This window comes from Corvus kubaryi, unplaced genomic scaffold (genome assembly GCF_017639235.1).
Source record: "Corvus kubaryi isolate FWS band 111438036 unplaced genomic scaffold, C.kubaryi_AGA036_p1.0 37249, whole genome shotgun sequence".
Lineage (NCBI taxonomy): Eukaryota > Metazoa > Chordata > Aves > Passeriformes > Corvidae > Corvus > Corvus kubaryi.
Genome location: NW_024581072.1, coordinates 6,023,553 through 6,051,470, shown reverse-complemented (window position 1 = coordinate 6,051,470; position 27,918 = coordinate 6,023,553). Strand labels below are relative to the sequence as shown.

Below are 27,918 nucleotides of genomic sequence, written 5' to 3'. Positions count from 1 at the left end.
ATTTAAACCTAATTAATGGAGAGAGACTTAGCCATAGAACTTTCTGTTCTTACTGTATCAGAAACAAGACTCTTGTTCTAGAACATATTTGTCTGGCAGGTTAATTCACTCCACATCCAGGTGTATCTTGCTTGGTGGGCTCCTGTATTATAAGCTTTGAATTTCCTTCCACTTGAGTCCTTTTGTGTGCTTTGCACCTGATTTCTGAGCTTGTTGAAGGACTATGCTTGTGTAAAAAATGCTTTTCTGTTTCTCTTGCAAAAAATGTTTATGTTTTGATTTTCTTAATGAGCAGCTCAGAAAAGCCAGCTGATCTTCCTAGATTCCCAGAAAACAGCATTTCTTCGCCATAAGAGTCGCCTGCAAGTGGTCCGAGAGCTGAAGGAGAAGGCCTGTGAGAACCTGCAGGGTTGGTATTGAAGTGCATATGACTTTCTCCTGCATAAGTAGCTGTGATCATATTTGTGTCTGTGGTTTCTATTTGCTCTGATGGAGCTGTGCTCTCCTCTAGCTCGAGTGGAATCTACAGCAGTGAAACAGCACCCTTCTCAACCCCTCCTCACTTCGTACTTGGAGTGTGGTTATTCTGTATTTTCACCTCTACCTTGGGTCACAGCTTTCCTGGAATGAAAATGCACCTGAAAGCTCTTCAAAATGACACAGCATTGTCTCCACAGTACCATCTTGGCTGGGTGAGATAGTGCTCAGCATATCCTTTGTGCCAAATATCTATGGGCATATTCACCTGCCAGCTCACATAGGCTCAGGGAATTTTTCCAAAAGCAGAATGCTGTGTCCTAGTGCAGATCTGTTGCACTGAGATTGTCATCCCTCTGATGGTGCTGTTCAGTGTCATGATCCCCACCAGAGCAGAGGAACAGGGTCTCACAATTACTGTTTCTTCTTGTGTGCTGGCTCAGTGGGGTTGGGAGCCACAAGGCTCCAGAACACCAGCAGGTAGAATAAATCTGCCCAGCAAGCAACACAGATCAACCAGAGAGAAAGTCTGAAATAACTGACCTTTTTCCATACTGTGACAGTTGTGACCATGTTTTGCAGATTATGAAGTGCCAAATTGCCCAGAATTGGAGCTTTTCTCTGAAACCAGCAGTGTTGTGACAGCCAGTGACATGAACAGCAAATATTCACACAGCAATTCAAGAATATCGGCGTAGGTATCTGCCTTCAAATCAGGTAGTGAGTGTTCGGGCGTCAGCATTCAGGAGGTCAGCTTGCTCATGCTTGGCATGCTCCTCCTTGCAGCTGTGTGTGCCTTGGAGCTGCTTTAATTACAGGCATTTCATGGTTATTTTAACTCTCATTGGAAGGGAAAGAGCAGAAAATGCCAGAAGCTACTAGTGCAACAGGAACTGAGAGCCCGGCAGAGGAGCTGTGAACACAGACTCTGGGCGGGTTCTGGCTCCATGGGTGTTGGGCATGTGGCCAGAATAGCTGGCTGTAGAGAGCTAGACACAGAATACAGGCAGAGCTTCTCAAATATTAACAGCATGTGCGCATGTCTTCTGTTCTTTGGCCCAGGTTTTGCACTTGGTGTGTGGGGGTTGCTACTAAATCTCAAACCAATGTCTTCCCACAGTGGTTGTCTGCACTGAGTGCTCTCAAGCATATGAGCTGCAGTGTGGGGTGGGGTGTGTAACAGGCTGGTGTAGTCTGTGGGACCACTTCTGAATTCCCTGGCTGAACTGTGGAAGAATACAGTTGTGGGAAAAATGTGGACTTTTTAGACACTTTTTTTTTGTGGACCGGATGTAAGCAGAAAGAGAACGCAGCCTTAGTATTCAGCGTCAGAGTGTGTGGATCACTTGGGAACATCATGCAAGTAGGTCTGGCCTATGAATGAATTTGCTTTCCTGTGATCATGGGTAGGAGCTGAGCAGGCTCTGGAGATGGCAGAAATTAAAATGTTCACAGCCAAGCACAGACCCTGGCCACCCGTGTTTTAAGTGAACATCAGCTTTGCCTGATAGTGACTACTGCTTTGTGCTTGGAGCAGCTCCTGCGTTGTGTTGTAGACATGCTTTAACCTTGCTGAAACATGGAGCAGTCTTTTTTGGAGCAGAGAAACAGCCTGACTCCTGTCTTGTGTTTCAGACCACAAAGGATTAAGGGTTGAGTAGCACTGAAAACATTGTCACAGTGCTTAAGGTTACATGCAGTCCTCTGTCACTGAAGAGAGCAAGCACTTGAGTGACAGGTGTCATGTGCACTGTTGATGTTCCTTCACACTTACCCTGTTAGGAGTTAATTTTGTTGTGCACATTGTAATTGAACACGCTCTTTTCAGGCGATCCTCAAAGAACCGACGCAAGGCGGAGCGTAAGAGATACAGCCTGAAGGAGGGGAGTCCTTTTGAGGATATTGCCCTTCTGGAAGTCCTGGGAGAGAGTGTTCGTGCTGTTGAGACTGTGAAAGGTAGGACAATTGGTGATCTTAATCCATGCTGCAGCTTGTGAGGATGAGGACAGCTAAGGTAGTGTGCCCCCTCTTGTCCTTACTCTGTGTGCTGGGGAGAAAAGCTGCCTGGTCCATACAGCCATCTGTGTTGGACCTTGGTTTAGTTCATCTGCCTCTGTGCTCAGAATAATGTGTGAGCGCTCTGCATTTGAAGTTTGGGAGCAGAGAAAAGAGGCCTTCGCAGTGCCACTGCAGATTTTGTCTTTTGTTCTTGAATGCTGTAGGGACTCAGTAGGAACAGAACCGGTTCTGAGTTCTGCTCTCCTTCCTGTGTGCTGATAGCAAAAAAGTGCAACTGTTTATTTAGTATACCTGTGTTAATTGCTATTTATTGCTGTGCTTCTGTTCCCTCCTGCAGGAGAGATACACATCCTTCTGAAGCAGCTTGTGCTGTTTGGTTATGATGAGCAAGCTGGGGCACTGCAGCAAGTCCTGGAAGAGGTTTTGCAGTTGATGGAGACCTCAGTCCCAGAAATCTGGACTCCAGACCTGCAACAGAGCTCTGTCAGCCTGGTCTGTGCTCATCTGCAATACGTGTCACACTCACTAGACAGTATCAAGTGTTTAGCAGTATTTTGCCTTCTCAGCAGAGAACCCAGAATCCTTCCCTGGCTTTCAAAATCTGGGGTTTTTTTCTGTTAGAGGTTCAGTAGACATTCATTCCATGCAGGACCTGCCGAGTCAGTACACTGTAGATGTGTACATGTTTAGCCTACTGTGTGCCTTGCACTGAATGCCCCACTGGATGTGATGAGGTCTCCTGAGGCTTGTGTTGCCTTGTACTAGTGGTGACTTGTTTTTGTAAGCTCCATCTTAAGCAATTTCTAGAATATAGAAACACTCTCTTCTTTTCTAGGCCTAATGGTAGAAGTGTACTAGAGTAGTTGTTGTCCAGCCTGGGACTGGTCAATTTAGTCTGAACCATATATCGTAAGGTGTATATTACCAAAAAAAAGGGTTGTGTCAGGCTTCTAAGCTTCAGCTTAATGCAGAATAAGGAAATCACAAGGACTTTAGTTAGTTCCCTTCCAGAGTTAAAAAAGTCTTTATTTCTAATAAGTGGTTTCTGAGCATTTATGGTGAACACAAGATGTTCCCCAGTATCTTCTCCCTAACTGTTGATAGCAGGACTCTTAAAGACAGATTAAAATTGTTCTGTGTGACAAGGAACAGAGACTCCCAGATGAACTTCAAATATTGATGGTGCTGTAATGAAATTAGTCCTGCTGAATCATTACATTTATGGCGCTGTGAAGAAGTAGGTGCTGGGAGAAGAGTTCTGTGTCCTGAGAAGCTGTGTGAAAGGAGTTGTCTCTTCCTGCCTCTGTGTTAACTTTTCTGAGACATTACTGGGCTTTGATCACACATTCCTGTTCGCTTTGTACTGTGAGGTCTCCTGGTTTTGGACAACAATAGCAGAGTTTCCTTTGAGAGTATCCCTGCTTGTGCTTTGCTTTGTTCAGGTTGGAACATGGCTATTGCTTCTTACAGGTCCTGGGACCCAATTCAACTGCAAACAGCATTATGGCTGCGTATCAGCAGAAGAGGATGGTGCCTCCTGCTGTACAAGGTTAGTTGAGGCTCTGAGTTAGTTTTGGATGTCAGGGAGGTTAGTGGGCTTCAAGGCTCTCCAAGCACTGCTACCTGCCAACACTTGTACCAGTTACTCAGCTGTGGTGGTTCCTTGCTTTTCTTCATGGTGTACCATCCTGCCTTGTGGCAAGTGAGCAGCTTTCTCAACAAAGTTTATTTTGCTCTGAATTCGTGTGCTAAAACTGCCTCAGTTTAAAACTGTCTCCTGTGCTAAAATGTCTCAACTGCTTCCTGTGTGTTTAATGTCAATCTGTTGTGAGGAAATTGAAAATGTGATTTCTTAAGGAATGTGTTAGATAATTCTTCTTGTAACTTACCTGCTGAATTTTTCTCTCTGGCTTTGGCAGTCAGGCCAGGCTCTTGACCAGGCCAGGCTAGAATCTGTCATGTTGCTTTGCCATTTTGAAGTCCTTACAGTGAATACAAAATTAGGGCTGAGAGACCTAGCAAAGGGTGGTCCCAACTCCCCAGTCTTCCCTCTGCCCACTAGTCCTGTGTTCTCTTTCCCTGCTAGTCCTGGAATTGCTTGGGGAAATCTTCAATTGAATCTATAGATGCAACCTGCCTATTGCCACTTGCCAGGGCTGGCTTCAGAAAAGCCTTGTGCCTCTTACTCACACCAAACGGAGCCAGGTCACTGTGGTGCATGATGGGCCAGTGACAGGTGAATGATTTGAGTTCTGCTTTGTGCCTCTAATGGGGTTGTGGCTTTGTGCCTGTGCCTCCTTGTTCTGAACAGTAACACTTAACAATTGAGAGGGGACTTGGTGTGCCCAGAGGTTTCCTGGTATAGGCAGGTCTTCTGAGGACACTCTTTTGTGCAGGCTGGTGATCAGTCACTTCAGGGAAATTATAGATGTCAAGAGCTCTCTCAGCATCCTTTGATGTAAGAAAAGTGAACAGAGTAGTTGACAGCTCTTGAAGGAACTATATTGCTGTTACCCCCTGTTCTGACACTTGCTCCATTTGCCTTTCAGATCCAGAAGTACTGACTCCACCAAAGTTCAGTAAAAATCTACAGTGGAAACTGCATCTTCTCCAGTAACTGAAAGCCAAGGAATCCTTGTGGACTCTGAACTCCAACTTTTCATGTAATTTCATTATATCTTTACAGAAGCTGTTGTTGTTCTGGTGTTTCTGATACACTGTTCTTAGGGCTGTGCTAGTGAAGGGTCCCTCCACCTCATGCATCTGTGACTGTGACCTGTATGGTGACAAGCTTACAAGCACAGCCACTCACGTCCCATTGCAGAAGTGTCTTGTGAGGCTGGGGAACAAAAGGGTGTGTGGCTCTGAAAGCTCCTGCTACTTTCCCCCCTTCTGGATGAAGCAATCCCACCAGTATTGGATGGGTTATCTTCTCTGCCATCACTCCCTCCCAGAGTTGTTACCTGCCACGATGACAGGCCACATTTTAAGCACTTCAGCCTGTTTTAGAGAACTCGCCTGTAAGATTGTACGAATAGCAAATTGCTGTAATTGCTAAGCTTTGTGTTTTCCCTGCTGAAGCTGGATGTTGCTGATACCAGATTTTCATCATTGCTTTGTTACCTCAGAATGAGTCCTTCAGTGCCAGCAGCCATTGCTGTCCTGAAACTGGGCCCATTCACACCACGGAGGTCTTGGACAGAGAAAAACATTAATAAATGCAGGGCGGAGGTGCTGGTGTCACACTCTGCTGGGTAATACTACTCTAATTATCTGAGTTCAAAGATCAACTAATGCTGCTCTATGGCACTGACAGATCAGCAGCTGTACCCTGATAATGCTGTGCACTATTGCAGAGCTGTCATCTGGAAACTGGTCTCATACTGAGAATTAGGTTTTACCCCAGAATACTTCTGCAATCTGATGCGAGAACAGCAGCAGTTCTGGGAGCAGAGGAAGGTGACAAGGCTGGAAACCCTTTCAGTGGTAGCATTGCCTTCTTGGTTAATTTTGGCCCAGCAGCTGCAGTGTTCAGTGCCGGCCATTTCCAATGGGTGCTGCAGAAAAACAACATACAAACAAGGTGCTTCCTGTCTGTTGGAGGTGTTTAATAGCACAACAGCAAGCTGTGTTCTGACTGCACAGCATGCGTGTGTCCAGTGCTGCAGATTGCTGTTTTTGTGTGACAAGAGCGCCATCAGATTGGGGTGGCCATTTGGTCTTGCACCAGATGTGTTGTGCTGGCTTGGGCTTGCTGGAGTGGAGTGGTAGAAGTCCTTTGTCAGTGTGAAGCATTGGAGCAGATCTCGTTTCCAGCTGTTCTGGGTTACATGGCCTGTTCTGGATGGTGTGGGGATGGCTTAAGCCTGTTGTCAGGTACTGTGACTACACTGGAAAGAGATTCTCCAAGAGTAAATAAAGTCTTTTGAGACGGCAAAACACATGAAAGACTTTACAGGGTAAGAGTGTTTCACAGGATCTTGGTCTTCAAAAGGGTAGCAGAGCATAGTCCATGGTGAAATACAGAAGCCATCTACCAGATCTGGAGAAAGGGTTGATGAGGGAGTCTGTGCTCCTCTACAGAATGCTCTGGTCCTGCAACTGAAATGTGACACTGACACCAGTAATTCTTAACATTCCTAAATCTGATGCCAGGAAATGCTGAGGTCTTGCACAACCTAATCTATTGTCTAGAAAGAGAACACAAGAGAAGGTAAAATTGCTGCTGGCTTACTGAGGATTCGTGTTTGTGCCTACATATGTGTATGATTTCTTCTGCTTTTGCTTTTCCATTGTGGTGATGGTGAAAGTCAAAGACCCTTTTGTCTCAGGCATACTTTCTCGTTCTGCCACCACGGCAAAACCCCTTTAAATCTGCCATCCAAGTGAAAGACCCATCTTCTAAATCATTCATCACTGAGCTCTTGTCTTCCCCTACACCTTTCCCTCCCAACTGAACTTCAAGTAAGGAGCAGTAAAGCTGGGAGCAGCACCTAGTGTCTGTGAGCCTCAAGGGGGGATGTCCTGCTTACAACTTCTGCCGTTGCTGAACCTTAGTTTCTTCTCAGCAGCAGCTCAGAGTCTGCTTTCCCTTGATTTCTGCTGGCATGTTCTTTTGCTTTCTTAGTGATGCATGTAATCTTGAAATGTACTCAGCTTTAGTTACTGTCATTACAGACATACTGAATTTGCTCTTACAAATTCTGTGGAGGCTCCTACAAACAGATGGAGTTACCAGGAGTGGAAGTAAGACATTAATGCAGAAATATGGAGTTAACTTTAAAAATGTCTCAACCTCTGAGCAAATGTGGCTGTATGGAAGCCTGTTTCTCTTGTTAGATATTTTTCACCTGTCTGCTGATTAGCTTCATTAAACACAAAAGGAAAAGAAATCCATCAAGTTCAGCAGGAGCTTTCATTAACAGATCCACAAATAGTGTGGTTCACTAGAGCAACAGATTATCGGCTCCTGTTAGATTGTCAATGATAAATGCACCTGCAAAATACAAGTGTACAGTGCTATGTACAAGTGTTCCTCGGTATACTCCAATGGAGTCGGAGGCACAGATCTTTCCAAAGAGTCATCCCTGCTCTTTGGGAGGAGAGGAGCAAGTCCCTTGACTTGTCTGCAAGGTGGTCATGTTCTCATCCTCTGCCTTGGAGGCTTTCAAAGGATAAATTTATTCTTTTTGGGAGAAGCAGAGATGAGACTCTAGTCAAATACTTTGTTACTGCAGTTGTAAATGGGGTGGAGGGGGAGACAACCGCTTTAGGTGTAATTGAGTATTGAGAGTTGTAAAGAGGACAGAGGCAGTGGAGTTTTCATAAGGGTGGAACAGAACTCTTGCACCACTCTCTTTTCCACCTGGATGGGTGCAGTGGCCAGGGTCATCTTGCCCTCCACCTGATAACCTGTCACCCCATCAGTTTACCAGCAGCCCATGTTAATCCCTTCACCACGTATCTCATGGCAAATCTCATGGAAAGTCCTTTATCGTATCTTGCTTGGCTTTAGGCCTCATTCCTGTAACGATATCACAAAAAATAATACAGCTCCAGCAGAGGTCTAATTACAGCCAAGGGTGGAAGGGAGATGCTTTATCACTGTTTGATGAGTGTTCAGGTTATGCTGCTATTCTGAAGCTCTCTTCCAGCAAAGATGCTGTATTGGTTGCTCACAGTCTCCTGTATGGACTTACCAGCTGTCGATGAAAAAATACAGGAAGGCTGTGGGTCCCCCTGCAAAGCCACACATGAAGTAACCTGTGCCAATGTCTATGTCCTCTGCCTTAGTTTCCTTCACGGCCTTGAGGCTACCCTTGGCTTCAGAGAGCTCGTGCCCACTGCTGCCATTCCTGCAGACCTTTCCCATACAGCGATGACCTTACACAGTGAGCGCTGGACATGCTGCCATCCTTCCCCCAGGAGTCAGCCCTGGTGGCAGTGGTTTTCCTGGTGACGCCACTGATTTACATCATACATAGGCTTGTCCCTCAGAATCGTGCTCTGCATTTGAGTGTGTGGCAATTGTGACCCGAATAGCTGCCTTTCCCATACAGATGGACTGCAGCAGTTTGTGCTTCACTCAGACCTGCTCTGAGAGGTACTAAAACCACAACTCCCTCCCAGATGGGATGGGCCATGGGCCATAAGCAGTGCATTTCACTGTGAAGAAGCATGGCTTCCCTTCCTGCCCATGAGGAAGACCATGTCTCTCCAGCATTCGCAACTGGCCTTGGTCCAAATTAGTTCCCATTAGCGCTTCACCTCTGGAGCTAGCTGAAGCCCTAGTTTGTGTCAAGAATGAATTCACAGACTGGCTGTGCTTTTGTCATTGTTCCTTACTCTATAAGCTTTGTTTTGTAATATAAGGCATAATATTACTGATGTCAGAAAAAGCTAGTGTGACTGGTGTTTTAAATTAGGCCATGGCCAACCCTTCACCTTACTGTACTCCATTCTGGTGAAAGATGAACGGTTTAAGAAAAGATTTTGCACAGTGAGGCATAGGAGAACAATAAATACTTTGAAGACCCAGAAAAGTGGGAAATGGCAAGGTTTGGCAAAACAGTTTTGAAACAAGTGGAGAATGTGAACAGAAATCTTGAGTTAGATACTGGACCCTGCATTTGGCAACGTTCCATATGTTTTACTGAAATTAACTAAATCAGACAAAAAAGGATCCTTTAGATGAACTTGGTTCATTATAATGTGAAAACCACATCTCTAAAGCTTAGATTAGCACTTAGGAGGAACTTCAGTGGTAGGCAGAAAACATCAAGAGAAAGACTTCTAAATCATTGTTTATTTCCTCTCAGTAGAAACCTACATTTGGCCTCAGTTCAGCTTCTGAATTAAAATAAATCCTTTCATCCAAACAAAGCACTTTGTCCAGACTTCAGTTCACTTACAGATTAGTGTGGCTGTAGCACAACAAAGCTGCAAACAAAAAGCTTCAAGGTCAGAAGTCACTATATTTTTAGTAGGGAGAAAGAAGAGGGCTTGTTTTTTTGTTGAAGCTATTATTAAATTAGTATGCTGCTGTTTCCATGCTACTTTTCCCCACATTACATTTGTCATTCCAGTTAACAAACATACATTTCCATTAACATTTGGTGGTCTTTGTGTTGGCTTGAAATCTGAAGACAGATTGAAAGATGCTTTTTTGCAAAATCATTTTGGCCAGTGTTTCCTAAGATGTTCCTTTAACTGTGGGATTGTGGACAGCTGTTGTTTACAACGATGGCATCTGAGGGGAAGTTTGAGAAGTTCAGAGGTATGGTCTTTCACCATCACTTTTCCCTTGCTTCTTACCATCTCTATCACATCTGGGAATAAAAATAAGAGACCATAAGTATCAGGACCACACAGTGTCATGAAGCACATGACACTGCAAATCTCTCTGCAGAGTTTCACATGCACAGTGTGTCATTGCTGCCTTCTAATTTAAACCAGCCAAAAAATTTGTTGCCTTTTATTGGGGGTGCTACTCCCCAATACCTTAAATTAAATAAAACCTTTCACTTACTGCAATAAAATGTATGACTTGCACATTTATTTGGAAGAAAAGCCCAAAGCCAGAACCTGCAAGCAGGATTATATGTTACGAAATACTTTTTCTAATCATTACCTTGAGAGTTTAAGAAGTAGTCTGTAGTAAAAGAGTTCCAGTGCTTTTTTGTTTTCAGGGCCGGAGAATCAAAATCCTGGCTGATTACATGCAAATGTAGCTGACTGAAAAAAAAAAATGTAACGTAGATATGAGAGAAGAAGGTTAATGACTAAAGTTGTTTTGCAGATGTATCAGTTGCAAACATGATTCAGCAGAGTGCCAGCCTTGTGGGTCAGTCCTGACCCTGTGACAGGAGAAACAGTCTGTTCTGTCTCTTGCCAAGCATTTCACTTACAAGCAGTCAGGGTCACTATTCTGCATATTCCACTGGCCCCTCACTACTATATTCCTGCTAGTTTCCAAAAAGGTGGAGACAGGAGTGTTAACAAACCAAAGGTTTATTAAAGGCTTAGTAATTAACCAAAGTTTTAGTATTTGCAGGGTAATTGAATGGGACTTATCAGTATCCAAAAGCTTCATTCAAGAACTGGTGAACAACTGACTGCAGCATCTAAGGCACTTGGACATTCTAAGGTCTGGACTTACACAAGACTCAAATCCTTGCTCAGTATCAGGTAGGACTCGACAGGTCTAGGAGTCAGTCTCTAATCCCACACTGGTGTTCTGGGAGGGGGATGCCCTAAGACTTGGTGTTGGCAGCACTGCCCCTTTTGCTGGGGCTGGACCACAGGCATTCCACAGTCCCAGACACCAGCCTCTGCTAGCGGAGCCCAACAGGCACTTCCCACCAGGCCCATGAAGTCCATTGGAATCTATACAGCAGTGTGGAGCAAAGGCCTCCACACTGACTGAGCTGTCTGTAGTGTTGAGGATTGCCTGTTCTTGAGCAATGCCAAATCCCCTCACAGATTTAGCCCCAAATCTGTGTAACTGGAAAAGCAGCACCTCCACCAGATGACTCCTGTAGATCTTACCTCATACTGGGGATAGCATGGTAGCCCAGTCTGAACTCCAGGCTCTCTCTGGCAGGGCACTGCTCAATCATTTTTTGCCCAACTGCATGCATATGTTCCAGGAGTTCAAGGTGGTCCCTGGTGACTGACTTCAGGCTTGAAATGGGGTCCCATGGTAAGATAAGCCAGTGGAAACGTGCTTTGGGATATTTATCCTTGATGACTACAGTCTTTTCATCTTTGTAAACCTTGGAAAAAACCAAATAACTAAGTTACTTTCTGATTGAAAGTTAAACATATTATTCCTATAAGCACTATATTTAGTGGAGAGATGCTATCCAAGGAGAACTTTTGTTGGAACTAAGTTGCTCCAGGATAAGCACCTTCTTCCATAATATATATCAGGTAGCTATGGAGAAGTGTTCAAGCATCCTTTTTCATATACTTTATTAAAAAAGGAAAAAAGCTTTCTAATCTTACTTTGCAGTAAGTTAACCATAGCTATAGGTGGATATGAACTCTTGAAAATCACCTGGACCGAGATACTAGTGAGTCCTAGGGAGCTCTACTTCCATCAGGCTACATTCAAACTGCAGTCACAAACAAAAAACACTGTGCTCAATACAGAACATGTAGGAATGCACTGGGCTGCCACATCTGTCACAGATTTCTGGAGTGAAACACAAATCTCAGACATGCTACCAGCAGTGTGCTGCAGACCTCTACCAACATTACAAAGACAAAAACATTCAAGTCTGAGCTATTCAATTCAGCGTGCTGCTTTGTAAGATCACTCACAAGACGGAGAACAGATTCTTGTCTATCATGCCCTTCTTCCTGTTTTAATTTTGTCTTGCCTCCTGCAACAATTCAATGCAGCTGAGGAAGAGAAATGGTTGGGAAGTTTGTGGACAACAGTGGAGAGAACCCAGCAATAAAAAGCTGTCAGGTTGTGATGCAAAAACTGTGTATTGTGTCTCTGGTCTCTTAGCAGTGGATCTGCTGATGAGAGATGGATGATGTCTTTGTCACCTTTGCTAATTATTCTCATATGTTTATATACAGATTGGTCGTTACAGGAAGGAAAATTAAAATTCTATAGGTACACAAATCACAGGACTGATTCTTTCAGTAGCAAGATATTTTATATACACGTTAGTGTCTGCTTCTGCAGCCGGCAGGAACAGGATCACTTTCAAGTCTTTTCAGAAGAAAGAAATACTGCCATTTAATAACTGATTAAAAAGCAAAGATAGGAGTTCTATTGTTTGTGTATTCAGATTGAAACTACAACTAATAAAGCTGACCTTCAGTCATAAACAGTTATTTGTGTCTAACATTAAAAGAACAGTTTTAAAACCTGCTTATATTTTGGGTCAAGAAAGCCTTGTTTTAGTAAATACTATATGGAATTCTGCTTCAGGGATGAAAATTAAGCTTCATGTTTCAAAAAGTAAGCAAGAATTTCCATAGTTTTACTATCCCCTATAGATAGACTCATTTGAAAGTACTGGCAATTCTAGGACAATGGGCAGTTACCCTACAAATCTACGCAGTTCAACACTTCACACTTAAAAAAAATCAATCAAGAAATTGGAGCCTTCTGTTCAGTTATCAGCTAACTGAGGAACTGGCTCACAGGTTGGGCACAAAGGGTTACAGTGAATGGGGTGACATCAGACTGGTGACCTGTCACAGGGCTCCATCCTCAGCCCTGTGCTCTTCAACATCTTCATAAATGACCTGGACGCAGAACTGGAATGAGTAGAAAACAAGTTTGCCAATGACACTAAACTGGGAGAAACTGTCAACTCCTTTGAAGGCAGGGAGGCCCTGCAGAGAGACCTGGACAAATTAGAGGGCTGGGCAGAAGTCTAACAAAGAAAAGTGCTGGATTCTGCATGTGGATGGGGCAGCCCTGGACATACACACTGGGGAATGAGAGGCTGGAGAGCAGCTCCATGGAAAGGGACCTGGGGGTCCTGGTCAGTGGCAAGTTGAACATGAGCCAGCAGTGCCCTGGCAGCCAGGAGGGCCACCCATGTCCTGGGGTGCACAGGATTGCCAGGAGGGTAAGGGAGGGGATTGTCCTGCTCTGCACTGGGGTGGCCTCACCTCGAGTGCTGGGGGCAGTTCTGTGTGCCACAATATAAAAAAGACATTGAGCTCTTAGAGAGTGTCCAGAGGAGGGCAATGAAGATGGTGAAGGGCCTTGAGGGGAAGCCATATGAGGAACAGCTGAGGTCACTTGGTCTGTTCAGCCTGGAGGAGACTGAGGAGAGACTTCACAGCAGTTACAACTTCCTTGTGAGGAGGAGGACCAGACACTGACATCTAGACTCTTGTGACCAGTTAGAGGACCCAAGGGAATGGGCCTGAAGTTGTATCAGGGGAGGTTTAGGTTGGATATCAGGAGAAGGTTTTTCACCCAGAGGGTGTTTGGGCACTGGAGAGGCTCCCCAGGGAAGTGGTCACAGCACCACGTCTGACAGAGTCCAAGAAGCACTTGGACAATGCTCTCAGGTACATGGTGGGATTTTTGGGGGTGTCCTGTGCAGGGCTAAGAGTTGGATTCAATGATCCTGATGGATGTCTTCCAACTCAACATATTCTGTGATTCTAAATTATTTTCAGCCTGACAGTGATCATCACCTGAAGGGGCCCAGTGAGACCAGGGGTGAGGTCCTGTCAACAAAGGTGTGAAAGTTAAGAGTTTGCTGGGAACCAGGAAACTGCACTAAGAAACAAAGCAATGCTGACTGCTGGAAAATGGGAATCTCTGTGACTTGCTCAGCTTCAAATGACAACCCTGTTTTAGCTGGTTTCCCTGAGGAAACAAAGCAACTGCATGGCTCGCCTGCTCTCCCATCAACCGTTTTGAAATCTGTTGGCCAAATCTCACAGTACAGAGGGCTCAAAGTACTTAAGACAATGACACTCTGCAAAATCAGTACAGTAGAAACTCCCAAGTTAATGTTACTACAGAGAGATGCAAGTACATTTCAGCCCTTATGCAGGACTCCACTGATTAACCACATTGTTAAAGCAAATTGCAGAAGGAAGAAAGAAAGCTCATTTGGCTTTGCTAGACAGGATCTGCTGTAACGTACAAGTATACAGCTCTCACCTGCATTTTTGGATCTTGCATGGAACTCTTTAGACCCTGACTCCAGTGTCCTAAATGTTCCTATAGCACAGAACGGGAAAAATAAATTATAAGACAATTAAGCATCCAATTATGTATTTTAAAGGATTCAGTTAAGAACATTCATTAGTATACAGAAGTATAATAACAGCTGAATGACAGCTGAATTATTTCCCTTCTGTAAAATGCCAACACACCAGCTACTTTTGAAAACTTTTAACAAGATACTATGAAGATGAAAAGTTCAATATTCCAAATGTTCAAAATTTAACAACAGGGAGCTATAAATGTGTTTAAATTTAATAATTTGCCTGCACATGTCATGGCATAAGGCCCTCTGCTTCAGGGATCGCAAGGGCCAAAGAAAGAACAAAAATCTCCATTAACTGTCCTATCCCATACTGCTCTGCACAGCACAAAGTAGTTGTGCTATGTGGCCTTATCCTTAGACATACTGATTTTTTTATATTGTGCAGTGGCTTGTAGAGAAAACAAGAAAGGTACAGGAGGATCAAACCAATACAAGCTGTTTCTTAACTTGGTTACTGAACACCTCATAGAAGGTGTGCCTCGAGTGCACCTTTTTCAAAACAGATTTTTAGCTGTTCAGATCAGCAATGACATTAATCATATACTTATAGAGGAAGATATTCAAGCTATTTAAGTTGAACGTAAGTATAAGCTGGCAGGGAAACAATGTGAGTCGTTGTCTCCCTGCTCATTCCACCACAAGTCTGGCCCTAATATAACTAGGCCAAGTCCACAAATGAAATAAGTGGTTAACTCAAGGCAACCTGAGACTAGAATTTTGTCTTGAGGGGTTTCATTTCTGTGCCTTCTCCTCCAGCACTGCACTTGTTCCAAATGCATTAAGGTCTTTTATTTTGTCCATGTCCAGGGCTAAAAACTCCCTTTCAAAGATTTTGGGCAGTAGCATTCACTAATGTAAACATGGTTCTGCCACATGGAATGAACAAAGCAGGAGGAGAAAAAACCCCATGCAATTACAAACAAATAAAAGAAAGGCTCAAGTTGTTCCATTCTCTGTGCGCTTGCTTTTAGATAACCATTCAAGAGCCAGGACAGCATCTTTGGGTAACTCCAGCTAAATGGAGCTCATGTAGACTGTCCTTTTACCAGAAACTGCAGCAGAAACCAGAGATTAAATCCTCATCTGCTACAGGGAAGCTCCCTCACACACACCTGACCCTCAGATCAGGTTAGAATGGGTCCCAAGTAACTTTCCCAGGGTCTGGGTAATGTGAGGAGTACATAACACCTCTCATGCTCTGTATACTTTGAGGATGTGGGTTCACCTGAGATGCCTCCCACCAGGAGAATCCACAAACGTAAAAGACCATGTCTCCTCATGGAGAAGACAAGTCCAGGAGAAACAGCACAAGTATTAATACCAACACACTTGCCTGCTTGCTCGAAGTTCCTTCCTGTGTAGATACACTGGTACTGCTTAGCTTGGGATTCGTAGAACTGCCTTGTGTATCCACCACCTCCAATTTCATTGTTTTTCTGGGCACAAGCTCTGTATCATCATTCTCACAGGAGTCCTCATGTGGCGTCTTGTCTGCTTGTGGAACAGTTTTCCCAGACTCTTCAGCAAATTGCACCGTGTAGGGGTAAAGATTATTCACAATATGCAGAACTTGGCCTGGTTTCATTTTCACCACTTCATCCTTGCCAATATTCACAAGATCAACACTAGTTGGGTTGACCCCCATCTTTGGTAGACAGAAAAAGGAAAAATAGTAGAAAATTATGTTGTAAGTGGAATCACCAACTTCTGCTCCGTCCTCCTGGAATACCACTATCCTGGAAAGCAAATGCATTTTGTATTCACTGCCCACATCAACCGGCTTTAGTGGGCCAGGCAGTCCAGACCTGTGGACACCTCCTTGTGTCCCAGTCTTGCGGGCACAGCTGTCAGCACACAACCTCAGGGCGTGGTGTCACAGCTAGCCGGCGTCTGCAGCAGCTACAGAATTACAGCATGACATGTGCCGCACTTCCCTCACAAATTAGCAACCTATTACACAACTAGTAACAGTAGCAACTATTTCTGAGGAGTAACAGTAGTTTTAGTGAATTATTTTAGTGCAGTAGCACTGCGGTGTAGGCAACGTACAGTGATTGCTTGATAGATGGAATTTGCCTCATCATGTGGGTGACCCTAGGAAAATTAGGAGTCTTCAGCAAAATGCTTTTTGTTAATGTTTATGCATAAAACAGGCTTTAGGAAACCGGCTCTCTTCTGTGACTGATGAACTCTGTCAGAGAGTGTTTAATTAGCTTTGTCACTACAATACCTGCACGCTTCACAAGATGATACTATACCTCTCACTTGGTATTCACTGCAATGAAGCACATGCCTGATTCCAGCCAGGATCTCTTTCATCCATAGTTCTGCAGTTTCACTCAGGTCAAGGATGCTTCCCATCAGTGAATAATACAGTATCAAACAACTGATCACTGGAACCTTGTGCCACACATCTCTCACCTGGGAAGCAACTCTTCAACAGGCAGAGACAACACGCTAGCACCCACCACCAGAAAGTATTCCCAGTTTTGAGATTCCAGTAACATAATACTCAAATCATGACTAGTGTTGATTTCTGTGAAAAACTCTCCGAGAGATCTCTGCAGGATTCATCAGATACTAGTGGAGTGCCTGTGCTTAGTGAGCTCTGGAGGCATTTTGAGAGATGGCGTTACCCCTCGGTAGGCAGAACATGGTGTTGTGTTGTCCACACAGGGTGATGCTGTGGGCACACACACACAAACACCAGCACCAGAGATTTTCCCCTTCATATTATCTCAGAGATACTGGGCCTCATAAGTGTCAGGAAGAAAGCCTGCCTCCATGCAGCTGGTAGCACAACATGCCTGCAGTGCTGTCTCACATCCCATCCCTTCCCAGATAACCACATCTTTGGCTCTATCAGCCAACCGAACAAAAACCTTCTACAACTGTGTAGTCCCATTAACACAAGGACTTCAACCTTAAACAAAGAGCTGCCTTGTCTTACGAAGTTTAAGGCTCAGGAGGAAGATAAGCAAGTTTAGTGGAAGAAGTCCAAAATCTCCCAAATACAGCACCTTAAAGAACTGACTGAGGATTCACAAGCACATTCTCTGATGCTGCAAGTCTGGCTTAGACTGGAGCGTATCTGGAAGGAATAGTGCAGTCTTTCACTGAGGTACACATTTTAAAAAAAAAGTTCACTTCTGAGGGCCACTAGTTGTAGTCTCCCTTGGTGATAAGAAAGCTTCAGGTCCTTCAGACCCAGTGATCAGAATCATCACTTGGAGCATTTGCGGAGTTAAGTACAACTGTCTCAGTAAGTATCAAAAATACTGTACATCCATACATGAAAACCTACCTGCTTAACTGTGACATACCCCTTGTTACAGTCTGCTTTTAACTGAACTGCAAAAGAAACAACAAAGTGTCACAAAACAGTATAAATAAAAAGAACTCTGCTGAACCACCCAGTGCAGAAAACACTCCTCTTTCTGAGGATCTGCTTCCTTCTGAGGCTGATCTTTGTGAATGTATGCCAAGAATATTTCTGCCTCGTCTCTTCTTTTCAGGACAACAGGCAAAACAGAGCCAATCCATACACTGAGCCAAGGGTGGAATTAATTCAGAATAAAGGTGGATTCTGTTGATGTCTTCTACACATTCTTGATATTCTTACCAGCCCTCTGTGACAATAAGGCATAGAGCAAGACTGTGTTCAGAGGCAGAGAAGGTAAGGCAGGGAAAGTGTGCAGGATGATATAGATGACAGGTATTTTCATATATTCTCCAAGACCATGTTATTTTATGTATAAAATAACAAGTCATGCGAAAAGTCAGTCGGTGGAATACTAGGGAGAAGAACTGCTGCTCATGAAGCAGGGATGCAGGCAGCGAAACACAACTGTGGGCCTGGGAACTCACACTAAGGTTCATTGCTTTAGTTTACAGAGGCAGACATCCTGTCATTGGATGTCTCTGATTTTTTAGGTCCCAGAGATCTCCGCAAGTGCTTATTAAAAAGGTTTGATTACTTCAAGAACCAGGCAACACTACAGACCACACAGAGGAACGAGGCAAGCTCAGCTGCTGCTGCATGCAGAAATTTTGAGCTAAACCACCTTACCTTGCTGCCGTGAACACTTCTTATCCGTTATCCCAGTCTCTGGGCCACGCCCAATTACCACGGCTTCCAAGTGTGGCAGTTTCACTCGCTGAGTGCATTTCTCTTTCCCCACGAGCCAGCACACACGCATCACTGTGCTATAGAGCAAAATAAACAGTGTGTTACCAACGCACCATTTCCCAATGGGCCACCTTCCTGTGGAACAGGGTCCATGAATTCTGCTGCCAGCCCATCCATTAGCTGAGCCAATTCTGCTAACTGGGTTCATGTTTCTGAAATTCAAGGCAAAGCATGTCACTAGCACTTGCATAATCTAAGAGCAGGTTGCTGTTGAAAGGGTAATCCTGTTTTGCTTCCTACATTACCATACATTCTCATATCCATGAACTCTACATAGGAAAAATCAGTTGGATTGATAGTTCCATCTGACAGAAGACCCTACCCAGAAAAAAACGTGATTTGTTTCCCACTGAATCAAGAGTTCATCTGAGAGATTAACTTAACCACCAAAACATGAGAGAGCAGCAGAAGACATGAGAGGACGAGAGGGTCGAGATAGCTTCATCCAGCAACAGCACACGGACCATGCTATGAAACCCTCAAGTTTACACTAATTTGACCATGGACAGCAAAGATCTCTCACCCTCAGCCTGCCCAGTGCTCGGCGCTGCTCCTCCCAGCTCTGTGGTGGTGAGCTCATCTCGGCGGAAGGCAAGGCTCCGTCCGCAGTGTAACACCGGCAGTGCCACACACCCCGCATCCCTACGGCACACCGTCCCCGCGGGCCCCATCCCCGTGGGTCTCGTTCCCATGGCAACGCCGGGACGTACCCCTCTCCCTTACCGCGCGCGAGACGTTCGCGCCGCCGCCTCCGGCAGCCAATCAGCTGCTGCAGGGCGTCTCCCACGTGACCAGGCAGCGACTCCCGCCGCGGCGCGCGGCTCGGCGCAGGCGCACTGGGCCCGCACACCCGGGGGTGGGCGCTGTGGCCTGGCACAGGCGCAGTGGGGTGGAGCGGGCCGGACCGCCGGCCGGCTTCTGCGGCGGTGGGGCCAAGCTCGCGTAGAGTGCGAGGGGGAGAGGCGCGGAGCGGTGCCGGGAAGGCGGCGGCCGGGCTGACGCTCTCTGCCCGGTGCAGCTCGGTGCCTCCGAGGGCGGGAGCCGCCCGGCGCGCAGGCGCGACGCGAGGCCCACGCTGGGCGGGGAGGGAGCCACCGCCCGCGCGGGGCGGGGCGGGGCGGGGCGGGGCGGGGCTCGCGCTCAATGCGGGAGGCAGGGGCGGGCGCTGATTGGCCAGACCCCTTCCCGTCCGGAACAACCATTGGTGAGCCGCTGGCCCGGGCCCGGCGCGCGGCGGGGCAGGACTTCCGGGGTGGGGCCGGCTGTAAAGCGGACGGGCTGCGGGACCGGCCCGAACTTTCCAGAAGAGTCGGGATCGGAGCAGCGGTGAGCGGGATCTGCGCCCGCCGCCCCGGGGGCCTCCTGCCGCTGCCGCCACCGCCATGGTGAAGGAGACCACCTACTACGACGTGCTGGGCGTGAAGCCCAACGCGTCCGCCGAGGAGCTTAAGAAGGCCTACCGCAAGCTCGCGCTTAAGTACCACCCGGACAAGAACCCCAATGAGGGCGAAAAGGTTGGCGGGACGGGCCGGGGCGGTGGGGCCGGGCGGGAGGAGGCCAGGTGGGGGTCCCGCTGAGGGTCCCGCCGGGGATGTTGCAGATGCCTGAGTGCCGGTGACTGTCCTTTCTGCAGTTCAAACAAATCTCCCAAGCTTACGAAGTGCTGTCGGACCCGAAAAAGAGGGAGCTGTATGACAAAGGAGGCGAGCAGGCTATCAAGGAGGGCGGCTCTGGTGGCGGCTTCGGGTCCCCCATGGACATATTCGATATGTTCTTCGGCGGCGGAGGAAGGATGCAGAGGGAGAGGCGAGGTAACGTGTCGGCGGGGGTAGACGGGATCAGATTCTCTGAGGAGAATGCCGTAGGTGTAAGAATTTAAAAAGAGTTAAAGTGAAGTTACAGGTTTAATCTCAAAACTGGAGAACACTGTTGTCCTTTGACGCTTGAAACTACAAGGGAGGCGTTTGGTTTGTACAGTGGTAGTTTGGTCTCCTGTGCATTGTCCCCTGTTAATCGCTAACCAGATGTTGTGTTTGGAAAACCTTTATCTGAGTGTAAGCCCGGCTAGTAAACAGAGTAGGAAATGGAAAGGTAACCTAGCTTAAAATGACCTGTTAGCTAAGCTACCGTCACTGTAGCGTCTATAAGCAACTATATAAACAAGAGATCAAGATCCGGTTCAGTCTGGGAAACCTTTCTATGTTCCCACACCATGCAGTAGAATTTAGTTGAAGCTGCAGTAAAACGCTACTCAGAAGTTAAGCTCAAGTTTAATCACACTGGGAAAAACTTTAAAATTGTTAAGAGCAGTGCTGACCCCATCACCTGCAGATCTGGTGCAAAAGGGAAGAAAAAATGTTTTGTATCAAATTGTTATGAGTGTTGTGTCAAAGTACTCCTAACAACCCAGAGCTCAGCATCCTTTGCAAAACTAAGCCTACAGAAGCTAAAGTACTTAGGACTTTCTGAGTGTAAAAATGTAATTGCTCATTTCTGGTTCCAGAAAGTCAACTGGTGAGAGGAAGAAAGTGCTGGAGTGGAGATTCCAGACAGAGTCCCTTCACTTGTTTGTTGGAGACTTGTTCGGTGACTTTGTTAAAACTGGAGTCCTGCATTATAGAACTTAAATGTCTGAGGTTCTCTGTGTTCTGTTGCTTGTACTGTTTGTACTTTCACAGAAGGTCTTTCCTGACTTTAACAGAGTCAAAGCCATGGCACTTGTTACCTGCTATGACAGCAGCTGGGAGGGGGCTTTTGACAAATACCAGCAAAACAAGACAAAGTTCTATTGAAACAAGATGTTAAAGCCCACAGACTTGGTTTATCATGACTTGACAGGGAGATGTGCAGACCAAGCTTCCAAACTTGACTAAATATCTGCGTTCTTTTACAGGTAAAAACGTGGTCCACCAGTTGTCAGTAAGTTTAGAAGATATGTACAATGGTGCAGTGAGGAAACTTGCACTGCAGAAAAATGTTATCTGTGACAAATGTGAAGGTAATTTTGAAACTGAAACTAAACAAAAGATTTTTTTTACACGTTTTGGGATTTTTTTTCCTGGTAGCACATAATCACCCATCTCCAATTTTCATTCTCAGGTCGTGGTGGTAAGAAAGGTGCAGTAGAGTGCTGCCCTAATTGCAGGGGAACAGGCATGCAGATCAGAATTCACCAGATCGGGCCAGGAATGGTGCAACAAATCCAGTCTGTGTGTATGGAGTGTCAGGGGCATGGGGAGCGTATCAGCCCCAAGGACCGGTGTAAGAGCTGCAATGGCAGAAAAATTGTTAGAGAGAAGAAGATCTTAGAAGTTCACATTGACAAAGGTGAGGTGTCTTACTGAGGTGAAATATTGAACTTGGATGTAGTGACTGACTTTGCAGCACTAAAACAGAAGCTTTAGCAAATACGTGGTGTTGATTTGGTGAGTAGCACTGCTGAATACACATACAGTAAAACTGTCTGTTGCTGCCTTATAAAAAGTTTACTTGTTTCTAGGGAAGGTTGACTACCTCTATGTTCACTTCTAAACCTGGCACATAACTAAGAATGAATTCTGAAACCTGCATTATTATAAGCAGTGAATTATTTTTCAGGTCACTCTCAGCCCAGTTTGTGATCAGGTAGTCTAATCAGTTTTCACTGCCTGCAGCAAAACCTTGCAGACTCCGATCACTTCTGCTGTGTTTCAGTGTGAGGGGGAACCAGGTCTGCTATAAGATAGGGTGCAGAGACAGTGCTAAGCCTCTCGTGCTTAGAACTCACTCTGTTGGCTACACAACCCTGACAGTGCTACTCAGCGCAGGTATAACCTCCTTGCCTGGCAAAATGCAAGTTGATACGCAAACCCTCTATGGGATGCGTGAACGTGATGGTTTTGAATGACAGATGCATCTCTCTTGAGAGGGCTGCCCAAAAGCTGGTGGGAGAAGTCTCTGGGGTAGTGCAGCTTGTAAGACAGAGCAAGCTGACAATATATGGTTTTTACAGACTTGCTCATGATTATCACCTGCAACTGTTACATGTGTAAGGAGAGCTTATGCAAGGCCTGAATTTGTAGGGGAAATCCTACAGTAATAGTAAATACGAGGACTAATAGGGATATGTTACTGACATTTTGAAGAGGGAAGTCGGACCAGAAGAATGTTCTTCTAGAAGGAAGGAAAAAGAGACTGATCTAGCATAAGAAAGCTAGTATTTTCGGTAGATAGACTTTTTGTGTGGATTAAATTAGTTTCTTACAGGAGGTTTTCAGTCCATGGGGAATGCTTCTTGGACTTGTCAGGCACTAAGATCATAAGGAGATGTGCCATATATTTATAAAACTGAAGAAGCTGAGGTCAATTTATCTTGAAATACAGTTTATACACAGTATTTCTGCTTTCTTTTTTGTATTTGTATGTATAATGAAAACTGTTTTGACGGTATTTCCCTTCAGGACTTTATGTTGGTGGGTCTTTTGGCAGTACAGTTAAACTTGATGGTCTTGAGACATAACACTGAATTCAGGTTAGCACCACTAAGATCTGTTGAACTAGTGAGCGGATTGAAAAAAAAATTAAAAACAAATGCTTCAAGGGAAGATTATGATGTTCTTGCTTAAAGATACAGTGATATCTTGATACCAGCTCATGCCTATAGAAGTGTTTCTTGTTGGTGCTTTTATCTTAAAAATAAGAAAAATGTTTATTTGTTTTCTGCACTAGGAATGAAGGATGGTCAGAAAATAACATTCCATGGTGAAGGGGATCAAGAGCCAGGTCTGGAGCCAGGGGATATTATTATTGTTTTGGATCAAAATGACCACTCTGTATTTAAAAGGTAAAGACTTCTGAATCCTCTTACATTATCTCCTGTGATGTTTTTTTCACGTGCTTCCCTGGTTACCACTCATCTTGTACGTAGTGGAGTGTCAGGAGATAGGACTGTCACTCAGCCATGAGTTTGGGTGGTCAGAGAAGCACTGAGGTGGGGGAATTCTGATGCAACTAGTCTGGCCACTTGTGTTCTAATAGCATGGGGTAATCTCCTGTGAGCTTTGGCAGCAGGAGGGGATAGAAGGCAAACAAAAGTAGTTACAGTTAAGAGTTTACAAATCTTTAATTTTAAGAACTCATTGAAATACTGAGATTTTGTTTAGTAGTTTTGAATATTTGTGACTGTTTCCTTGCTCTCAATTACTTAGCTCAGAAAATTGCCGTTTAGTGTAGGCAGCTGTTGTCCACTTGGCCTCAAGGCACAGAAAACTTGGAGTGTGTGCACATGTGTTCATGGATCTTACTTAGGACAAATTTACGCAGTATAGCGTGCACCCTTCTGATCAAACGTGGTTTCCCTCACTTCATTTCCTGCCTGAGAGCTATGGGGCAGGATAATTGGTCCTGTCTGGTTTTTGTTGTGAAAGCAAACGTGACTCAAGTAATACTGACCACATCTCAACTATTTCATGTTCCCAGGCAATACTGCTGGGTGTTGCACACCTCCCTGTTTCATGTTACTGTTTGTGGACTTAGCCTGTCCACTACATTTTGGTCCCATTAAAACCACCGCTGATGGTCTTGCAGAAATGTGTTGCATTTGGTGTCTCACTGCCACTGTTCAGAGTGGTTACAAGGGAATCGGTAGATGTAGAGAAAGCACTTAGTTGTTTCAGCACCAACCACTGACCTTGTGCTTGTAAATAGGAATGGCGAGCCAAAGGTTCTTGGGAAACCTGCAGCTGGTCTGCCTGACTGTCGTGTATGGTGCTGAGCACTTTAAGCTGGTGTCAGAATTCTGGGCCAAGGAACACTGAGCTTACAGGTTAAGAATCAGTTCTGTTTGCTTTGTATGAGCTTACTCAGCTGATTTTTCTTAACTTCCAGTGAAACCAGACACTGAATCAGATAGGCAAACTGTTCTCATGGTTTCCTGGGACTTGAAGTCACAATTCTGTTCAATTATTTTTGTCTATCTTTCGCCTACTGCCTTCAGTTCTGGTGTCCTCCAATAACCCTTGATATTACTGATCTTGTGGGGTTATTCTGAGGTCATGCTCTTGCACAAGTGGGATGTTCCTCCTCTCCTGTCAGAGTCTAAAATTATCTTTTCTTTCAAGTCTCCTGCCAGAGACCTTTTAAAAACAGGGTGAGTGCTCTACATTCCTTGAATAAGATGGATTTTGTAGCTTTTGAACATGTAGACAATCACTAGCATTGCCATACTGAAGTCAGAATACAGTTAAAGCAATTAATACTATCTATTCCAGATACTTCTTGGTACTTTCTAAAAGGTACTTGTATCATTACCCAGAGTGGCCATTACCTGTTCAAACTTCCCCTGTAATAAATCTTTGGAGCCTTACAGATTAGCAGTAGTGCAAGGTGGTGCAATTAAGAAGGTATTTATCTACACAAAGAAAGGAATTAATTGTCCCTGTTTCAGTATTTATGAGGCTGAGAGATTTTTTTTTTTTTTTTTTAATTGGGAAGGAGCAGTGAAGTGAAACTGGATGCAAGTAGGCCTTGCTGTACTTACTTCTTTTCAATAAACACTTCTAACACTTCAGATAGCTTGACATGATCGTAATGGCTCTCAGGGTTGGTGTCATTGTGGTAATTGCTTGAGGAGCTACATTAATATTTGGTATTCTTTATTTAATTGCCTGGGCTTCAGTTGTAATTACAACTTACTGTCATTTCCAAGTTAAATACTGACATTGAGTATGATCCTTGTACTGTTTCTCTCTCACTGTGACTGTTGTTGATTGGTTCTGCCTTAGACGAGATGAAGATCTGTTTCTGTGTATGGATATTCAACTGGTTGAAGCACTATGTGGCTTTCAAAAGCCTATCACAACGCTGGATAACAGAACTATTATTATTACCTCCCATCCTGGTAAGAGTTGGTTTACTTTCTGTTGTAAGTTCTAGCATATAGTAATTTAAGCTGGAAATTTAAAGGAACAGAAACATCCCATCTTGATGTAAAAGGGGTGTGTGTCAAGTTCTTTGCCCTAGTCTTTGCAGTACAAGTCTTAAAATAATAAAGGATTTTTGCATAGCAGTCAGCAGTAACTTTCTCTTTGCGTGACATAGTAACAGACCTTACCTCATGGACATACTTGCATCCTGAGGATATCTCATGAGAATTGAAGGCCGTGGGTCTCTGAAAACCACTTTTTCAGCCTTGGAAGCGATGGAGCACTTAATAAATTTGTAAGTATGCTTCCTTTGGGAAGCATAACAAGGTTACAGGAATGTAATGTAGACATCAGTCTGCTTTCCTACTCAGACGTTACCAGGCAGTAAGTTCCTATCAGACTACTACATGTTGGTGTTGCTGCCTAAACACAACGTAGAAAGCTACGTAAATATTGAAGGAGATTGTAACTAAAGCTGCTTCTGTTGCCTGCATGGATCCCTTCCTTTTCTGGTAATTTTTGTTTTGGTTTTTTAGGCCAGGTTGTTGAGCATTGGGCTATTAAGTGTGTATTGAATGAAGGTATGCCAATTTATCGCAGACCATATGAAAAAGGCCGTCTGATCATAGAATTCAGGGTAAGTGAATCAACTCACTTCCACAGCATTTCAGGACTGAACATCCATCCAAAATTTTACCAATAAACACTACCTCAGTCAAGAAGAGATTTGGTATTTGTTCTTTACAATGGTGAGAACATGCAATCCATCAAACAGAATTACAGTTCAGAACAAAGAGAAAACTTCCGGAACACTATGTGCTCAAAGTACATTAGGTACCAGAGGAGTTTCTTTAGCAACCTTGTGAATTTCCATTTGCTTGACATATTCTTTAGTTTCTATTGTCCTGTAGGAAGGATGGATGAGTAACTGACTTCTGTGCTGGAGCAGAAGAGTAGGCTGGAAACTGCTGATTTTCTTCCCTGGGGAGAAGCTAATGCTGGGAGTTATAGCAGTGGGCCCCATCTGCTATGGCTTAGAAGATATTGAACCACATCTCTAATGCTGACATTTTGTTTATATATATAAAAATACATAGTTGTATATGCCATTATAAATATGTAATTGTATGTGCTATTATATTACATATATACTTTGCTTTTGTGGGTGATTCCAGAGGGCAGCCTGAGGCAGAAGAAAGGTGTTGATCGAGTTGCCAGAGTTAGAAGCTAACTTTGTGCAGGCATTAAAAAACATCTTAGTAATGTTGATAATTTTTTTAAGCTCTAAATTAAAGTCACCTATGATGAAAAAGCCGACTTTGGCAGATATTTAACCTGAAGGACTATTTAACCCAATAAAAGACCAGTTCTGATAGACTTGAGTAACGTTAGTTCTTGATGATTTCAGGTCATCTTCCCAGAGAGTGGCTTCCTCTCCTCAGATAAGCTGTCCTTACTCGAAAAACTGCTACCTGCAAGGCAGGAGATAGAAGAAACTGAGGAAATGGAACAGGTGGAATTAGTAGACTTTGATCCATCTCAAAAGCAAAAACACCACTATAACGGAGAAGTGTATGAAGATGACCATCAGCCTAGAGGTGGTGTTCAGTGCCAGACATCATAAATGGGCCAGTGAATAACTTGTGATGCTTGTTTTGTATGCAGTAGTGGATGAGTGAAGGACTACAAGCAGTTTGCCCTCACCTCCTGCTATTTGTTGTTCTATCCAGCCATAGTTATTTCTAAAAGCATAAAGAAATAAACTAAGTAATTAAACTGACTTTGCAGTTTGTATAAAGATCAAGGATGCAAGCTCATATGAAGTTGACTGCACTTCACCCCTGCCTCTTGGTCCAGAAAACTCCCTTACCTGCTTGTCTTTTATTCCAAACCTTGTAATTCCTGTATGTGTGCAATTGCCCAGGCTTAAACTAAGATTCTGTGGTGTGCTTTTTAGGAATTCTAGATCTTATACTCTGTGAATAAAGTATGCACAAGTACTTATAATCCATGGTAAGATGTAGTTAAGTTTTGTACCAATTAGGATAACAGTATTTGGGCTTGTACTGGTGTTTGTTAAGTACAAACCGGCTCTAATGCAACCACATGGTACATGAGGCTGACACAGATGTGGTCAATCTTCACAGGCCCGTTAAATCATGCCATCCCCAAGCTCTCCAAGCTATTCCACATGAGGTCAGATAGCCCTTTCCTGTGCCAGCACCGGTCCTGACCCCAGAGCTCGCTGTGTTTCATGGGTGACTCCCATTTGGCTGCTGTCCTGTGCCTGTGGAGCCAGTGGTTGCTTGGAGCTGCCTTTGCTATTGCACATTAGTAAAATCCTCTAGGCTTTGGCAGCGCACAGGTGGCTTGGAATGTCAGACTGCTGCTAGGTGAAGCCTGATTTCCACCTTGATTACTGAAATCAGATAACCCCTCATTGGTTGGGGGGTGTGTGTGTGTGTGTGTGTGTGTGTGTGTGTGTTACGGAAAGCAGTACTAGCCCTCTTAGTGGGTATATGTGATCCTGCAGAGGAGAGAAGCTTAGTGAGTACCACCAACCAATGCA

At 44.6% G+C, this 27,918-nt stretch overlaps 3 protein-coding genes across 8 annotated transcripts in view; 2 read left to right on the top strand and 1 right to left on the bottom strand.

The window, feature by feature from the left end:
• Positions 1-7,392, top strand: part of ELP1 (elongator acetyltransferase complex subunit 1) — a 32,971-nt gene extending 25,579 nt beyond the window's left edge. For all 3 annotated transcript variants that reach the window (XM_042023591.1, XM_042023590.1, XM_042023589.1), the window contains exons 31-36: positions 296-409; positions 1,060-1,171; positions 2,306-2,433; positions 2,834-2,988; positions 3,967-4,045; positions 5,046-7,392. In XM_042023591.1, coding sequence (XP_041879525.1) covers positions 296-409; positions 1,060-1,171; positions 2,306-2,433; positions 2,834-2,988; positions 3,967-4,045; positions 5,046-5,113 — 656 coding nt within the window. In that variant the 3' untranslated portion in view covers positions 5,114-7,392. The remainder of the gene's footprint in view (positions 1-295; positions 410-1,059; positions 1,172-2,305; positions 2,434-2,833; positions 2,989-3,966; positions 4,046-5,045) is intronic.
• Positions 7,393-9,450: 2,058 nt separating this feature from the next.
• APTX (aprataxin) lies at positions 9,451-19,531 on the bottom strand. 4 transcript variants are annotated; one of them, XM_042023592.1, is made up of 8 exons: positions 19,171-19,531; positions 18,328-18,464; positions 17,563-17,609; positions 15,592-15,903; positions 14,150-14,209; positions 11,044-11,270; positions 10,127-10,230; positions 9,451-9,824 (listed from the first exon to the last, which is right to left on the bottom strand). In XM_042023592.1, the coding sequence occupies exons 2-8, from the start codon at positions 18,455-18,457 to the stop codon at positions 9,670-9,672; spliced, it is 1,035 nt and encodes a 344-aa protein (XP_041879526.1). In that variant the 5' UTR covers positions 18,458-18,464; positions 19,171-19,531; the 3' UTR covers positions 9,451-9,669. The 4 variants fall into 4 exon arrangements, with proteins under 4 accessions (XP_041879526.1, XP_041879528.1, XP_041879527.1 ...); XM_042023594.1 differs by lacking the exon at positions 19,171-19,531 and adding an exon at positions 18,971-19,115; XM_042023593.1 differs by lacking the exon at positions 19,171-19,531 and adding an exon at positions 18,978-19,115 and having other exon boundaries at positions 18,328-18,465.
• A 107-nt stretch (positions 19,532-19,638) lies between these two features.
• On the top strand, positions 19,639-27,356 carry DNAJA1 (DnaJ heat shock protein family (Hsp40) member A1). Its single transcript, XM_042023596.1, has 8 exons — positions 19,639-19,961; positions 20,081-20,258; positions 21,341-21,445; positions 21,547-21,774; positions 23,155-23,269; positions 25,209-25,324; positions 25,886-25,986; positions 26,758-27,356. The coding sequence occupies exons 1-8, from the start codon at positions 19,830-19,832 to the stop codon at positions 26,971-26,973; spliced, it is 1,191 nt and encodes a 396-aa protein (XP_041879530.1). The 5' UTR covers positions 19,639-19,829; the 3' UTR covers positions 26,974-27,356.
• Positions 27,357-27,918: the final 562 nt, after the last annotated feature.